The following is a 16,469-nucleotide window of genomic DNA, read 5'->3' as shown; positions in this document are numbered from 1 at the left end:
CCTAGTAGACACAGGAGCCCCTGGCCAGGACTCCTGGCTGCTAAACAGGGTATAGACTTTTCGTAAGGGGCTGTGGATACTTAGAACAGCAGATAGAGAAAAGGTTAATAATTTGTCAAAACCACTTCTCAGATGACAACTGGTCAGTGAAAGCTTTCTCAAATTACATGCCCTTACTATGTAGAAAACTTGAGCTAGAACCTGGGGCTTTGTGGTGCCTCCTTACATGGGAGCTAAGGCAGTCCCTATCTTTGAGCTGGCCTTCACTCCTTCATGAAGGTTATTTTGTGGAGGGATTACCCCTCTCCAGCCTCTGCTGGGTGTGTGTGATCCTTATGGCTGAAGGACATAAGCAAGCCTGCATCTACAGGGTTCAGTGAATAGATCTGACCTTGAGCACTTCTCTTACCCCTGTGTGGCGCTTTCCTTCAACTATAGATAAGAGGCTTGGTGGAAATGCACATGATGCCACCGAGTGGGCTTCACTCACTGTGCCTCTGTGAACTGGGGTAAGCAGCACTAAGGACTATGTGCGTGGATTGGTTCTCATTTGTGGGCCAAAAAAGTCTGAGGCTCTGGATAGGAGGAGGGTCATGTCCAGAAACAAGTCAAATGTACCAGCTGTCTTTACAGGGCCTGCAGAGGGGCCCTGGTAGATTTCCTACTGACAGGTGAAAATAATTTGTTTCTTCAGCCTCCCCATCTGGGTACCACAGAAATTCCAAGGCCCCAGGAGCCTCAGCTGATAGTAGTCAACTGAATGAAGGCCAGTGGACCAGCCTTGGCCAAGAGTGACCTCTTCAGGGAGTGCTAGGCAGATAGACTGTTTTTCCCTAAGCCTCTGCTGACCAGCTCTCAGTTGTGCAATGCTACTTTGCTCTGCTCAGAAGTCCACGTGGTTCATTCTTGGTGTTGAGACTCTTTTTTTTGGGGGGGGGGAGGGGGTCTGGTCATAGGGCCTGAACGCTGGGCCTGGGCGCTGTCCCTCAGCTCTTCAGCTCAAGGCTAGCGCTCTACCACTTGAACCACAACGCCACTTCCAGCTTTTTTCTTTTTGCTTATGTGGTGCTAAGGAATCGAACCCAGGGCCTCAGGCATACAAGGCAAGCACTCTACCACTGAGCCACCTTCCCAGCCCCGGTGTTGAGACTCTTGAAGGAGTTCTTGTACAAAAGCATCCCTGATCCTTAGGAACTGAGATCTACTTTGCACATAGGAATCTGTGTCTTTTTTTGATTTTGTGCATAGGTTATGGCTGAGTTTGCCCTATGTGTGTTGTGTCTTACAGTTTGACCTCTTCATGTACGTGAATGTTCAGGGAAATAGAAGGAATGACTGTTATTATTTTGGTACTGGTACTAGGGCTTGAACTCAAGGCCTTACACTCTTGCTTGGTTTTTTTTTTTTTTTTTTGCTCAAGGCTCACTTGATCCAGTTTTCCACTTCTGGCCTTTTCCTGGTTAACCAGAGATAACAATCTCTCAAGCTGGGCACCAGTGGTTCACGCCTGTAATCTTAGCTACTCAGGAGGCTGAGATCTGAGGATCACGGTTCAAAGCCAGCCCAGGCAGAAAAGTCCATGAGACTCTTATCTCCAGAAAACCAATAGAAATTGAAGTGGTGCTGTGGCTCAAGCGGTAGAGCGCTCGCCTTGAGCTGAAAAGCTTAGAGATAGCACCCAAGCCCAGAGATCAAGCCATGACCTACCAAAAAAAAAAAAAAAAAAAAAAATCCCTCAGATTTGTCTGCTCAGGTTCTCTTTGGACCTAGGTCCTCAGCTTTCTGAGTAGCTAAGATTATAGACATAAGTCATGGGCACCTGGCAAATAACTATGACTCTTTAAGAGAGGACTTTGGAATTAGTGCAGTTTGGAATTACCTAGCACTGGTCTTTTTCAGAGCTGAACTCCGATGTGTAGCAATGGATGACGAGAGCCTGGATGAACTTGTGGCCCAGAGCCCAGGGCCGGGTGAATGCCAAGTTGGCCCCTTGGAATTGGCAAGTGACGCTGGTAAGCCACCTGCTGCTGGGGGGATCTCTGGAGGAGCAGTGGTGCCTGGTGCTTTCTCCAGGTTGCTGACTGCCCTTGGGAGGTTGTATATGGGTTTTAAACTTCAGCCTTCACACACACACACACACACACACACTTTAGTTTTAAATTGTAGAAATATGGTGCACTAATTTTTTCGTGTTCATTTTTTACACTGGGTATCATCTTGCCATTTTGCCTAGACTCGTTTATAGTCCCTGGGCTCCAGCAACTTTTACCGCAGCTTTCTTTTCTTTACTTTTTTTTTTTGGTTGGCCATGGTGCTTGAACTCAGCCTGGGCACTGTCCCTCAGCTCTTTAGCTCAAGACGAGTGCTCAGCCTCCTTAGTAGCTAGGAATACAGGCGTGAGCTACCAGTGCCTGGCTTACCTCAGCATTCTAAGTAGCTGGGCCAGATGTGCTTCTGTGTCTAGCCTTCTTATCTGTTTTGTTTTATTTAAGACATGGTCTTGTTATGTAGTCCAGGGTAGTCTTGAATTCTCAGTCCTTCCATGTCAGGCTCCTGAGTGCTGTAATTACAGGCCTGTGCCATGGTACTTGATACTTTTTGTCTGATTTTTTTTTTTTTTTTTTTTTTTGGGTCCGGTTGTGGGGCCTGAACTGTGGGCCTGGGCACTGTCCCTCAGCTCTTCAGCTCAAGGCTAGCGCTCTACCACTTGAGCCACAGCGCCACTTCCAGCTTTTTTCTTTTTGCTTATGTGGTGCTGAGGAATCGAACCCAGGGCCTCAGGCATGCAAGGCAAGCACTCTACCACTGAGCCACCTTCCCAGCCCTTTTTGTCTGATTTTTAATGTTAGTCGCACAAATGCGAGTAGGAGGCCTCCCTTTGTTTTCATTGGCCTCACCAGTCCCACTCTCACAGCCCAGGGAACCTGCAGACCTTTGAAATCCCCAGTACATTTGTAGAGCAAACCTGGGTCTCTGCTACTTTAGTTGTGACTCTGCCCTTGGGGCCTATACTTCTACAAAACCCCGATGCTCTAGAAGAAAGCAGTGATGAGCACAGTGGAGACTCTGAGGATGACACAGGCAGTGAGCATGAAGACGGCACAGACATGGAGGATGAGGAGGGGCTCTCTGAAGAGGAGGACCTGGGAGACAGATCAGGTAAGATGCCTTGATTCTCCTCTTATGTGAGCAGATAGCCTTTGTTTTTGTTTTGTTTTTGTCGATCATGAGGGCCTGAACTCTGGGCCTGGGCGCTGTCCCTCAGCTCTTCAGCTCAAGGCTAGCGCTCTACCACTTGAGCCACAGCGCCACTTCTGGCTTTTTTCTGGATATGTGGTGCTGAGGAATCAAACCCAGGGCCTCATGCATGCAAGGCAAGCACTCTACCTCTGAGCCACCTTCCCAGCCCCCCTGCTATAGTCTTTAGTTTCCATGTTCAGTTTGATGACATGGTTTCATAGATGTCTCTTCTGGTAGGTGTGGAAAATGTGCAAGAACATCAAGAAGGGGCTGGGAAGGTGGCTCAGTGGTAGAATGCTTGCCTTGCATGCATGAGACCCTGGGTTCAATTCCTCAGAACCACATAAGCATAAAAGCCGGAAGTGGAGGTGTAGCTCAAGTGGTAAAGTGCTCGCCTTGAGCTGAAGAGCTGAGGGACAGCACCCAGGCCCAGAGTTCAGGCCCCCCCCCCCAAAAAAAAAACAAAAAAAAAAACCATCAATAAGCACAAGCTAAGCCAGGCACTGGTGGCTAACGCCTGTAATCCTAGCCATTCAAGAGGCTCAGATCTGAGGCTCATTGTTTAAAGCCACTTTGGGTAGAAAAGTTCATCAGACTTTTATCTCCAATGAACTTCCAAAAAGCCGGAAGTGGAACTGTGGCTCAGTAGTGAAACGTCAGCCTTGAGCACAAAAGCTCATGGACAGCACGAGGCCTGAGGTCAATCCCAGGGCTGGCACGAAGTAAGAGAGAGGAAAAAGAAGCACGAGCTGTGAGAGGACATGACCGTCTTCCGGGCAGGGTGGCTCAGATACCTAGAAGGTTGTGTGGGCTGAGATTTCATCCAGCAGATAGGCTAGTTGGCAGGTCTGCCCTGTGGTTCGTTCTCTGCTGGTGCTTTCCAGAACTGGGCAAACTTCTTGTGTGGTTTTATTAAGAAAGTCTGAATACTAGCTGAGGTTTGTGCCCTTCACCTCTTTTAGGGAACAGTGCTTAAAAGGGCAGGTCTGCTCTAGGTAACTTCCCCATCCTTCATAGCCACTTCGGCCTATAGGCAGCCAGGGCCTTAGGTGGGCTGCCTTCTGTCTTAGTCTTCATGCCAGGAGCATGCACTTTTTTTTTTGTCGGTCGTGGGGCTTGAACTCGACCTCAGTGCTGTCCCTGCGCTCTTCAGTGGTTTATTGGAAATCTGAGTCTCATGGACTTTTCTGCCCGGGCTGGCTTTGAACCGTGATCCTCATATCTCAGCCTCCTGAGTAGCTAGGATTACAGGCGTGAGCCACCGGCACCCGGCTGGAGCATGCACTTTTGATGCATCTCTAGCACCTGTGTTTCATTCTTTCACTATGATTCTGTGGCTGTCAGTGTTAGAAAATTGGAAGCACCTACCTCCTGGACCTGCTGCTGGTCAGGCCCCAGCCCCAAACTTGAAAAATGGTTCTGATAAAGCAAACGGCCCATTAAGAAATCTGCCAAGCCGGGCGCCCGTGGCTCAAGCCTGTAATCCTAGCTACTCAGGAGGCTGAGATCTAAGGATCACGGTTCAAAGCCAACCCAGGCAAGGAGAGTCCTGAGACTCATCTCCAATAAACCACTAGAAAACCGGAAGTGGCTCTGAGGCTCAAGCTGTAGAGTGCATGCCTTGAGCTGAAGAGCTGAGGGATCGCACCCAAGCCCACAGTTCAAGCCCCACAACCGACCAAAAAGAAAAGAAAGAAAGAAAAAGAAATTTGCCATTCAGGGGCTGCTGTCCTAAAATAGGCACGCCTAGAGGCTCAACAGTTGTTCCATTCTTTGAGACCCATTCTGGCCCTGGGGTCCATGGCTTTAATTGGGCTCTGACTCTGCCCTAAGTCTTGGGCTTGAGCAGCTGATGTGGCTGCTCAGTCACTATCCCTGTCCGCTTGACTCAGAAACAGCTGTGGTTGAAATGGATTCAGGTTAGTAGCTGTGGCAACCATAGCTTGCAGGTCATGAGGACGGGACTCAACAGGCACAGGTGCACTGAGTACCTTCCAGGTAGATGGAGAATGTATCCCACAAGGACTTTCTTTTTTTTTTAGTTGGATATGGTGCTTGAACTCTGGGCCTGGACACTGTCCGTCAGCTCTTCAGCTCAAAGCTAGTGCTCTACCACTTGAACCACAGTGCCACTTCTGGCTTTTTCTGTTTATGTGGTGCTGAGGAATTGAACCCAGGGCCTCATGCATGCAAGGCAGGCACTCTACCACTGAGCCACCTTCCCAGCCCCCCACAAGGTACTGGGGCTTGAACTCAGGGCTTTGTGCTCTTGCTTAGCTTGTAAATTCAAGGCAAGCCCTTCAACTCTTGAGTCAGACATCACTTCTAATTTTTTGTTGGTTAATTGGAGATAAGAGTCCCTGGGATTTATCTGCACAGGCTGGCTTCAAATCTTGATCCTTTAGACCTGTCTCCTGAGTAGTTAGGATTATAGGCCTGAGCCACCAGTACCCAGCCCACAAAGACTTATCTGAAAGCTGTTTTCCTGAGTGAATCTTGAGCCTGCTCCCAGCCATGAGCTTTTGCTCATGTAGCCAATCTCGTGTGTGTGTGTGTGTGTGTGTGTGTGTGTGTGTGTGCGCGCGCGCGCGCGCGCGCGCGCGCGTGTGTGTTGAACTCAGGGGAAGGCTAGCACTCTGCCACTTTGAGCCACAGCTTCACTTCCTGTTTTCTCATGGTTAATTGGAATATCAGAGTCTCAGGGACTTTCTTGCCCAGGGTGGCTTTGAACCACAATTCTCAGATCTCAGCCTCCTGAGTAGTTAGGATTAGAGGTGTGAGCCACCCGCACCCAGTACCCAACCCTTTCTTTCACTGAAATTGTAATGTTTTGATTTACCCAAGGTTCTGAGGATTCTGAAGATGATATACTAACGTTAGTGGCGGCAGCAGATGCTCGTGGGAAGCTGGAGCCCAGCGGTGCACTCAATTCTGACGATGATGCAGAAAGCTGCCCCATTTGCCTCAATGCATTCAGAGACCAGGCTCTGGGCACCCCAGAGACCTGCACCCACTACTTCTGCCTAGACTGTATTGTCGAATGGTCCAGGGTGAGTGGGTTTTGCTGGGATTCTGCTTTGGATGGCTCCCACTTAGAATTGCTTTGCCTGGCTCTCTGATAGTAAAGAACTCAAGTGTGCACTTTTGAGAGCTGAGCCCTGGGCTTTCAGAACTGTTGTTGAGACTCGGCTTACTGTGATGGTTGTGTCTGTGGTTGAGGGGCGCAAGAGAAGGGGACTACAGGTTTCTTGGGAACCCAGACATTGAAACATCAATTGATATACAAACAGAGCTTATATGTGCTGCAGCCCCAGAGTATGTTGCTACCTGGGAGGATCTTACAGATATGATGGTCAACCTTAGTCCTGACTGCCAGCATTGGAGAGGACAAGCGAGTAGTTTGTTGACTATCTTCCTTCCCTTCCTTTCCTCCCTCCCTTTTGTTCCAGTACCGGGGTTTAAACTGAAAAGATGTATGTTTTATTTTATACAGTGAATTTCAGTAAGTCCACTTGAAAGGTTCTTGGTAAAGATAACTAGAAAACATTTATAGTATTCTACCACTGAGTCATCTTCACAGCTACCCAGAAAATGTTTAAAAAAGATTTTTTTTGGGGGGCAGTGTAGTCGTTGAGATGGGAAGACAGGGATGGAAGGGGAAAAGCAAAGGAGGAGACAACAATGCTTGATAAGAAATGTGCTTATTACCCTGCTCATGTAATTGAAACCCCTCTGTACGGTATTTTCACAATAAAAAACTTTAGAAAAAAAAGTAAAAAAAGTTTTTAGTATACATTTTCTTTCTTTCCTTCTTTCTCTCCTTCTTTCTTTCTTTCTTTCTTTTTTTCTTTCTTTCTTTCTTTTTTTTGGTCAGTTATGGAGCTTGAACTCTGGGCTTGGGCGCTGTTCCTCAGCTGTTCAGCTCAAGACTAGCACTCTAGGACCTGAGCCATGCCCCACTTCTGGTTTTCTGGTGGTTAATAGGTGATAGGACTTTCCTGCCCTGGCTGCCTTTGAACTGCAATCCTCAGATCTTAGCCTCCTGAGGAGCTAGGATTACAGGTGTGAGCCACTGGCACCTGGCTTTTAGTATACATTTTAAAAAGCCAACACTTGATTTAGAGAAAAATTTTATTTTGAAGACAGTATTGACATGAAGGTGATTCTGTTGGGCTGTAATACAATTTTTATTTCTCACAGAATGCCAACTCCTGTCCAGTTGATCGAACCATATTTAAATGTATTTGTATTCGAGCTGAGTTTGGTGGTAAAATCTTAAAGAAGGTAAGTATGCATGCTGCCCACCCCCTTCTTCCCTTACCTTATAGGAAAGAGCTTGCTTTTAAAACTTCGTTACAGGGGCTGGGAAGGTGGCTTAGTGGTAGAGTGCTTGCCTTGCTTGCATGAGGCCCTGGGTTCAATTCCTCAGTACCACATAAGCAAAAAGAAAAAGGCCGGAAGTGGCGCTGTAGCTCAAGTGGTAGAGTGCTAGCCTTGAGCTGAAGAGCTGAGGGACAGCGCCCAGGCCCAGAGTTCAGGCCCCACGACCGGAACCCCCCCCCCCCCCAAAAAAAAAAAGTAAAAAATAAAATAAATTAAAAAAACCGGGTTACATCGGATGGGCGATTTCTCCACACATTTGCATTGAATTCCAATCAGTTTCATCCCCTGCCACATATCCTATCCCCCTCTGCCCAAATCGAGCAGCCCCAACAGGTTTCCTTGTTCTGTTTTCATAGTTAGAAGTAAGCATTTCCTTTCATCCTCCCCACCAGCACAGCCCTCTCTAAATAGGTTTTAGAAATGGACTTGTGCTTTTGTGGCCCTGAGCACGATGAAGCCCAGAGCTAGAATTACCATCTGATGAGAGAGTCCTGGTCTTTCGCCCTCATCACCCTCTCATCGTAGTGTCTCTGGGCATGTGGCTGGAGAGGAAATGTGGTGCAAGTTTAGGCCCACTCTAGGACCAGAATTCAGAAAGTACTGGGTTACTTATTGTGTAGAGCTGGAAGGAAGAAGGCATTTTCCTCTGCTCTTAATTCCCCTTTGCTAATTTGTTCTTTTAGTGTATGTTTGTTTTTTGCTGTACTGGACTAGAACTAGGGCATTGCAAATGTTAGGAAAACACTACCATTGAGCTACATCCTCAGCCTTGGACTTTTGAGACAGGGTCTTGCTTTCTAACTCAGACTAGCCTTCATTCCATCATCCTGTCTCTACCTCTTGGTGTTTCTGGTATGTTCCACTATAGTGTGTGTGCGCACGTGTGCATGTGTGTGCATGTGCGCGTGCGCTCGTATCACTGGGCATTGAACCCAGGTCTATGTGTGCTAGACAAGCATTGTACCATTGAGCTATACCCCAGATCCTCTTCCGTTGAAGAGCAGCCCTGGGCAAAGCTGTAGGGATCTGTCTGAGATTCCTAAAAACTACAAGCTTGAGAATATATATATATATATATATATATATATATTGGTCCTGTCTTGGGGCCTGAACTCTGGGCCTGGGTGCTGTCCCTCAGACTCCCAGCTCAAGGCTAGCGCTCTACCACTTGAGTCACAGTGCCACTTCCGGCTTTTTTCTTATGTGGTGCTGAGGAATCGAACCCAGGGCCTCATACATGCAAGACAAGCACTCTACCACTGAACCACCTTCCCAACCTTGATATATATTTTTTAACACTGGGCCTGAGTGCTGTCCCTGAAGTCTTTTGCTCAAGGCTAGCACTCTACCACTTTGAGCCACCATTCCACTACCAGTTTTAGGGTAGTAAATTGGAGATGAGAGTCTTTTGGAGATTTTTCTGCTGTTCTGCCCTAGCTGGCTTCAAACCAGAATCATCATATTTCAGCCTCCTCAGTAGCTAGGATTAGAGGCATGAGTCATCAGCACCGGCTTATTTATTTATTTATTTATTTATTTATTTATTTATTTATTTATTTATTTGTTGGTCCTGGGTCTTGAACTCTGGGCCTGGGTGCTGTCCCTGTGCTCTTCAGCTCAAGGCTAGTGCTCTGCCACTTGAGCCACAGGTCCTCTGGGCCAATAAAGCCTGAACAGATCTTAAAATTGTATTATGAACTAATACCTAGATTATGGGGTCCATTAGGTATGTAACCAACAGATTTGTCATTAGATTCCAGTGGAGAACACCAGAGCCCAGGAGGAGGAAGAGGAAGACCCAACCTTTTGTGAGGTGTGTGGCAGGTGTGACCGTGAGGACCGGCTCCTGCTCTGTGATGGCTGTGATGCTGGGTAAGGGCGCGGGGCTCTGGTGTATGCTGGGTAAGGGCGCGGGGCTCTGGTGTATGCTGGATTGTGTTATCTGGGTTGTATAGAGGGCAAGGGGTATCACCTGGGCTCATGGGGGACTGAGCCCCACAGACAGTGACATCAGGGGCTTTCCTAGCTCTTTTTTTTTTTTTTCTTTTGTCGGTCGTGGGGCTTGAACTCGGCCTGGGCGCTGTCCCTCAGCTCAAGGCGAGCGCTCTACCACTTGAGCTACAGCGCCACTTCCGGTTTTCTGGTGGTTTATTGGAGATAGGAGTCTCATGGTCTCTCCTGCCCGGGCTGGCTTTGAACCGCTATCCTCAGATCTCAGCCTCCTGAGTAGCTAGGATTACAGGCGTGAGCCACCAGCGCCCGGCTCTTTCCTAGCTCTTCGACTTTTTCGGCTTTTTTTCTTTTTTTTTTTTTTTTTTTTTGGTCCGGTCGTGGGGCCTGAACTCTGGGCCTAGGCGCTGTCCCTCAGCTCTTCAGCTCAAGGCTGGCGCTCTACCACTTGAGCCACAGCGCCACTTCCAGCTTTTTTCTTTTTGCTTATGTGGTGCTGAGGAATCGAACCCAGGGCCTCAGGCATGCAAGGCAAGCGCTCTACCACTGAGCCACCTTCCCAGCCCCCAGCTTTTTTCTTATGTGGTGCTGAGGAATCGAACCCAGGGCCTTGAGCATGCAAGGCAAGTGCTCTACCACTGAGCCACCTCCCCAGCCCCTTTCCTAGCTCTTGACATTGTACCTCTACATCTTCCAGAAAGTATTCTAAGGCTGCCCAGAGTCATACAGTACACTAAGACAAAGTGAAGGAAGGCCGGGTAACCACAGGGAGATTGGGCCTGGCCTAGCAGTGTACATGCCGACCTAGAGTTGTTGGGAATGAGATCCTGCAGCTACATCATCCTGACCACAGTACAGATTCCTTGGGCTGGGAAGGTGGCTCAGTGGTAGAGCGCTTGCCTTGCATGCTTGAGGCCCTGGGTTCCATTCCTCAGCACCACATAAGCAAAAAGAAAAAAGCCGGAAGTGGCACTGTGGCTCAAGTGGTAGAGCGCTAGCCTTGAGCTGAAGAGCTGAGGGATAGCACCCAGGCACCCAGGCCCAGAATTCAGGCCCCATGACCGGACCCAAAAAAAAAAAATCCTTTACCTTTATTTGGGAGGGGGAGGCCTGGGGCTTGCCTTCTAACCTATATCTATGAATAGTTGGGATTATAGGTATGTGTCATCTCACCAAACTTGTTGAGAAGTCTCTATAACTTATCCACGTTGGTCTTGAACCATGATCCCCTCAGTTGCTCTGTCCTATGTAACTGAGACTGTAGGTCTGCTGCCATGCCTGACACTCTTGACCATTATTAATTTTTTTTAATTTTATTTTTTTTGTCAGTTGTAGGGTTTGAACTCTGGCTCCTTCCATTGTTTATTTGTGCCTAGCCGAGGTCTTCATCTTTATTGATGGTCCACGTATATATGTATATGTGTATATATATATATATATTATTAATTTATTATTTTTTTTTGCTAATCCTGGGGCTTGAACTCAAGGCCTAGGCACTGTCCTTGAGCTTCTTTTTTTGGTCGGTCCTGGGGCTTGAACTCTGGGCCTGAGCACTGTCCCTCAGCTCTTCAGCTCAAGGCTAGCGCTCTACCACTTGAGCTACAGCATCACTTCCAGTTTTCTGGTGGTTTATTGGAGATAAGAGTTTCACGGACTACGGGCTGGAAGGTAGCTCAGTGGTAGAGCGCTTACCTAGCATGCATGAAGCTGAGTAAGGTTCCACAGTACCACATAGAAAAAGCCCCAAGTAGCACTGTGGCTTAAGTGGTAGAGTGCTAACCTTAAGCAAAAAAAGCTCAAGGACAGGCCGGGCACTGGTGGCTCATGCCTGTAATCCTAGCTACTCAGGAGGCTGAGATCTGAAGATCGCAGTTCAAAGCCAGCCTGGGCAGGAAAGTCCGTGAAACTCTTTTTTTTTTTTTGGGGTCCGGTCGTGGGGCCTAAACTCTGGGTCTGGGCGCTGTCCCTTAGCTCTTCAGCTCAAGGCTAGCGCTCTACCACTTGAGCCACAGTGCCACTTCCAGTCCCGGAAACAAGTTTTAAAAAGACTGTAGTTAGGTGATGTTTCAGTTTAGCTTGGACCAAAAGACCTTTTCTTCTCTAGCTCAGGCATTCAGGCACTGACATTTGAAACTCCTGGGACCCCTGTGAGTGATGGTGGGAAGATGTGGAGTGACGAGAAGGGTGGGCTGCTGTGTCACATTGCTGGAGAGGGGCCTCACGGAAGGATGGGCGTCACAAGGACCTGTTACACCTAGTTGCCTTATGACTTCAGTGCCAAGGCAGGAGTCCCACTATTAGCAGTACCAGCTGAGACTCCGGGAGTGTGACCTGATCAGCATGGACACAGCAGCGGAAGGCCAGACTCCATAAAAATATCAAGCTTTCATGTCTTCAGACTGGAGGCTAGAAAGCCAAGCTTTGATGGAATTGGTTTTTGTTTTTGTTTTTGTTTTTCTTTGGTCGGTGGTGGGGCTTGAAGTCAGGACCTTGGTGCTGTCCCTAAGCTTTTCTGTTCAAAGCTAGTACTCTACCACTTTGAGCTACAGCTCCACTTCTGGTTTTCTGGTGGTTAATTAGAAGTAAGACTTTTCTGCCCGGGCTGGCTTTGAATTACAATCCTTCGATCTCAGCCTCCTTGGGTAGTTAGATTATAGGTGTAAGCCAGTGCCAGCTGTGGAATTGATTTCGGAGGAGGCCTTTCAACCATGTCTTCTTGGGTCTTTTCATTTGCATAGCTTCTGATGTTTCTTCCTCTTCTTATAAAGATGCTAGTCTTTTTTTGTTGTTGTTATTACTCATGGGGCCTGAACTCTGGGCCCGGGCGCTGTCCCTCAGCTCTTCAGCTCAAGGCGAATGTTCTACCACTTGAGCCACAGTGCCACTTCTGGTTTTCCGGTGATTAATTGGAGATAAGAGTCTCCTGGACTTTCCTGCCTGGGTTGGCTTTGAACCTCAATCCTCAGGTCTCAGCCTCCTGAGTAGCTGGGATGACAGATGTGAGCCACTGGCACCTGGCTTTCCACACCCTTTCTAGCCACCTCTTCCAGGAACCTTTGTGTGCCCAGATGCCAAAGCTCACCAGGCCCTGTCTTTCTGAGCCTTTAAAGAGCCTCAGTTGCATAGGCATAACTGAAGCATAGACACCCATTTGGAAATATGAACAGAGAAACAACCAATGCTAAGACATCAGTCCAGTTCTCCAGTCTCCTATTATTGGACAAGTTGGTCTGGGCACAGAAGATCAGTGCCTGACCTGCCTTGGGGAGGAAGTTAGGGCCAGCATCCGTGGGGGCCGGCCACATGGGCAAGGGCCAGAGGGTATGCTCTGTCACATCACATAGGATGTTCGGTCTGTAACAAGTGCACTGAAGGCCTCGGCATATCTGATTGTCAGCTGAGTCGCTGGGCTTCCTTGCTGGGATAGACACTCTCCCTCTTGTTCCCGTAGGTACCACATGGAGTGTTTGGATCCTCCCCTTCAAGAAGTGCCTGTGGATGAGTGGTTCTGTCCAGAGTGTGCTGCCCCTGGTGGTGTCCCTGCCAGTGGTAATGTGCTGCCTTACCCCAGAGTGCTTGGGTCCTGCCTGTTGTCCGAAGTCCCAGAGAAGGGCCTTGGGTCAGAGTCTGGTGTGGTAGGGAATGACCTTGGCTTCTGTTATGATGGGGCTTTGACTGGGAGCTGGAGGAACTTGACCTCTGGAGGCAGTCATGAGTCATCAGATTGGGACTTCTAGTCCGCAAGGTCTGGAGCATTTGACTTCTGGTTACGTGACCCAGGCAGTCATCCTACATGGGTGATCCTGTGATACACAGGACGTGAGCCCCAGCAGCTCAGGGTTCTCTTTTCCTAAGATATAGTTCCTGTAAGCGAAGAAGAGGTCTCCCAGCTGCTGGCCGATGTGGTGCCCACCACTGGCAGATTGCGGCCTCATACAGGCAGGACCCGAGCCATTGCCAGGACGCGGCAGAGCGAGAGAGTGAGGGCCACTGTGAACCGGAACCGGATCTCCACTGCCAGTAGGGTGCAGGTAGGCGGCCAACACCGGGCCTGTTCTGACCAGAGAGGTCTCAGTGCTGTGAGTACTGGGTTGAAGAGCTATCACTGTGCCATGGAAGTTCAGGTCTACAGAGCGCCTGTGTGCCACACCCAGCGTAGCCTGGTAAGAGGGCATGTGAGTACACCTTACATGTGGCAGGTCAGCCCAGCAAGCTCTCCGAGCCAGAAGCTCGGGTTCTGACCCAGAGTACATGGTCCCTCCTGTAGCCCAGAGGCCCTGTGCTGGCTCTCTGACCCACGGAGGGTGGTCCCTCCTGTGTCCAGGAGGTCGCAAGCTGGCTCTCACACTTTTAAGGCTTGCAAGTGAACCTTCCTCACAAACAAGTCCTGGTATTGAAGGTTCCAGCTCCATCGCTGTACTCTGTGGACTAGGGCACCTGGTAGTTCTTTTCTGAGGTTCCCGTGGGCAGCAGAGCGATAGTATGGCCGGAGTGCCAAGTGGATTAGAGAGACTGAGGTCCTGTCTCCCCCACACCATTCCCACCTGAGTCCCAGTGATACCCCTCTAGCTCCTCCCTCCCTCCCCTGGGTCTGCTGCCTTCCTTGGAGTGCAGTTTCTCACTTACCTCTGGGATTGGTCTGTTCTGTCCCAGCCATCCATGCCTTCCCTAGTTCTCTCCAGGGTGCCCTTGTCTACTCACCTGCTTCACCAAGGCCACGTGGCTGGCTCCTGCTCCCATCTGCCTTCTTCCTCCGCGTGGAACTCTTGATCGATGCCTAACCCTCACAGCCTATTCTTCCCCCGAGCTTGTCTCCTGGACACGCTTTCAGGCAGGCCCTGACTCTCGTGAAGCTGAGGGAGGTGATGCAGGCCTCAGGCTCCTGTGGGCCATACTCAGAGCTCTGAGCAGGTGTCTGTGGTGGCACTGTCCCTGTAACATGGTCCTTCTTGGTGTTCCCTCCCCCACAAAAAATGAAGGGTAGTCTTCACCGCACTCACCCATTGACCCCTGCTGTTGGTTGTGTGCAGCACGTGCCCAGGTACCTCATGTCTTCTCTGCTGGATGAGACAATTGAGGCCGTCGCAACTGGTCTGAGCACTGCTGTGTACCAGCGCCCTCTGACGCCACGCACTCCTGTTAAACGGAAAAGGAAGACCGGTAAGCCTGGCACGGTGGATGCTCCTCCCACCGGCATTTCTGCCCTGGAGTCCAGGAATGTGGTCACCACCATTTTCTCCTCTGCAACTTTAGTTGCTCAGTCAAAAATACAGGCAGTTCTTCATATCTGTGTTTCTCATTCATAAACTCCTCCATCTATGGATCCAAAATGTTTGGAGAAACAGTCCCATCTATATTGAATACATAAGCCTTTGTTTTTGTCATTCCCTGAATAATGTAGTATTTTGTATAGTATGTCAGGTATTACAAAGAAACTGTAGCTGATTTAAAATATGTGCAAATACTGTATACTATTTTATAGAAGACTTGAGCATCAGTAGATTTTATGGTTTTTGAAGTCCTGAACTTTTTTTTGTTGTTGGTTTTGGGGCCTGAATGCTGGGCCTGGTCACTGTCTCAGAGCTCTTCAGCTCAAAGTGAGCACTCTACCACTTCTAACTTCTTCTGCTTATGTGGTGCTGAGGAATTGAACCCAGGGCCTCATGCACACAAGGCAAGCACTCTACCACTGAGCCACCTTCCCAGCCCATGACCTCCTTTCTATAGGCCTGTCCTCTTTTCTTTTTGGTGCCAGTTCTGGGGCTTAGTTCGGATTTTTAACATCAGAACAAACTTGTGGATACAAATATACTGGCCAGGGCTGGGAAAGTGGCTCAGTGGTAGAGCGCTTGCCTTGCATGCATGAGGCCCTGGGTTCGATTCCTCAGTACCACATAAGCAAAAAGAAAAAAGCTGGAAGTGATGCTGTGGCTCAAGTGGTAGAGCGCTAGCCTTGAGCTGATGAGCTGAGGGACAGCGCCCAGGCCCAGAGTTCAGGCCCCACTACCGGACCCAAAACAAACAAACAAAAAAAACAAATATACTGGCCAAACCTTGAATGTTATACTCCTTTCTGTTTTGCCTGGAATTCTACCCCTGCTGATTCCTGGTGTTTAAATCTTCCAATACAAAAGTAAAAGTCTCCTAAAATGAAGGTTCATGCAGACCTCTTTTTTCTTTTTTTTTTTTTTGCTCATGACTAGCACTCTACCACTTGAGCCACAGCTCCATTTATGTCTTTTTTGGTAGTTATAGTAATTGGAGATTAGAGTCTTAGGACTCTTTTGCCCTGGGCTGGCTTCAGACTGTGATCCTCAGATCTTTACCTCTGGCTAGGATTATAGGCATGAGCCACTAGTACCCATCTGAGTGTGGGTTTCTTTTTTCTTTCTTTTTTTTTTTTTTTTGGTTGGTCCTGGAGCTTGAACTCTGGGCCTGGGCGCTGTCCCTCAACTCTTCAGCTCAAGACAAGCGCTCTACCACTTGAGCTACAGCCCACTTCCGGTTTTCTGGTGGTTTATTGGAGATAGGAGTCTCAGGATCTCTCCTGCCCGGGCTGGCTTTGAACCGCGATCCTCAGATCAGCCTCCTGAGTAGCTAGGATTACAGGCGTGAGCCACCAGCGCCCAGCTCTTTTTTATTATTAAAAATTTTTCTTGTAAAGATGATGTACAGAGGGCTTCCATTTATATATGTCAGGTAATAAATACGTTTTCTTTTTAACAATGTGCCACCCCCCTCCCTCATTCTCCCGGTTTTTCCCCCTCTTGATTTTCCTCTCCTCCCTCCCCCCATGTTTTAAATATATATTTTTGTTTTGTAATTATGTAAAAGCTTTTAAAGTCAGATCTTGGTTGGCATCAGTAACTCACTTCTGTAATCCTAGCTACTCAAGA

The 16,469-nt window shown here is 48.6% G+C and overlaps 1 protein-coding gene across 9 annotated transcripts in view; it reads left to right on the top strand.

Annotated features, from left to right (window-relative positions):
• The window catches only part of LOC138818726 (PHD and RING finger domain-containing protein 1-like), a 30,597-nt gene that overhangs the window by 1,939 nt on the left and 12,189 nt on the right, over positions 1-16,469 (top strand). For 4 of the 9 annotated variants that reach the window (XM_070009791.1, XM_070009790.1, XM_070009787.1 and 1 more), the window contains exons 2-9: positions 1,900-2,012; positions 2,986-3,159; positions 6,085-6,290; positions 7,441-7,524; positions 9,377-9,495; positions 13,025-13,122; positions 13,429-13,604; positions 14,604-14,733. In XM_070009791.1, coding sequence (XP_069865892.1) covers positions 1,922-2,012; positions 2,986-3,159; positions 6,085-6,290; positions 7,441-7,524; positions 9,377-9,495; positions 13,025-13,122; positions 13,429-13,604; positions 14,604-14,733 — 1,078 coding nt within the window. In that variant the 5' untranslated portion in view covers positions 1,900-1,921. The remainder of the gene's footprint in view (positions 1-1,899; positions 2,013-2,985; positions 3,160-6,084; positions 6,291-7,440; positions 7,525-9,376; positions 9,496-13,024; positions 13,123-13,428; positions 13,605-14,603; positions 14,734-16,469) is intronic. The other 5 variants (XM_070009796.1, XM_070009795.1, XM_070009794.1 and 2 more) reach the window with 3 other exon arrangements.

Source organism: Dipodomys merriami, unplaced genomic scaffold (assembly GCF_024711535.1).
Source record: "Dipodomys merriami isolate MVZ:Mamm:240054 unplaced genomic scaffold, mDipMer1.0.p SCAF_78, whole genome shotgun sequence".
NCBI lineage: Eukaryota > Metazoa > Chordata > Mammalia > Rodentia > Heteromyidae > Dipodomys > Dipodomys merriami.
This window is presented reverse-complemented; position numbering and strand designations above follow the sequence as displayed.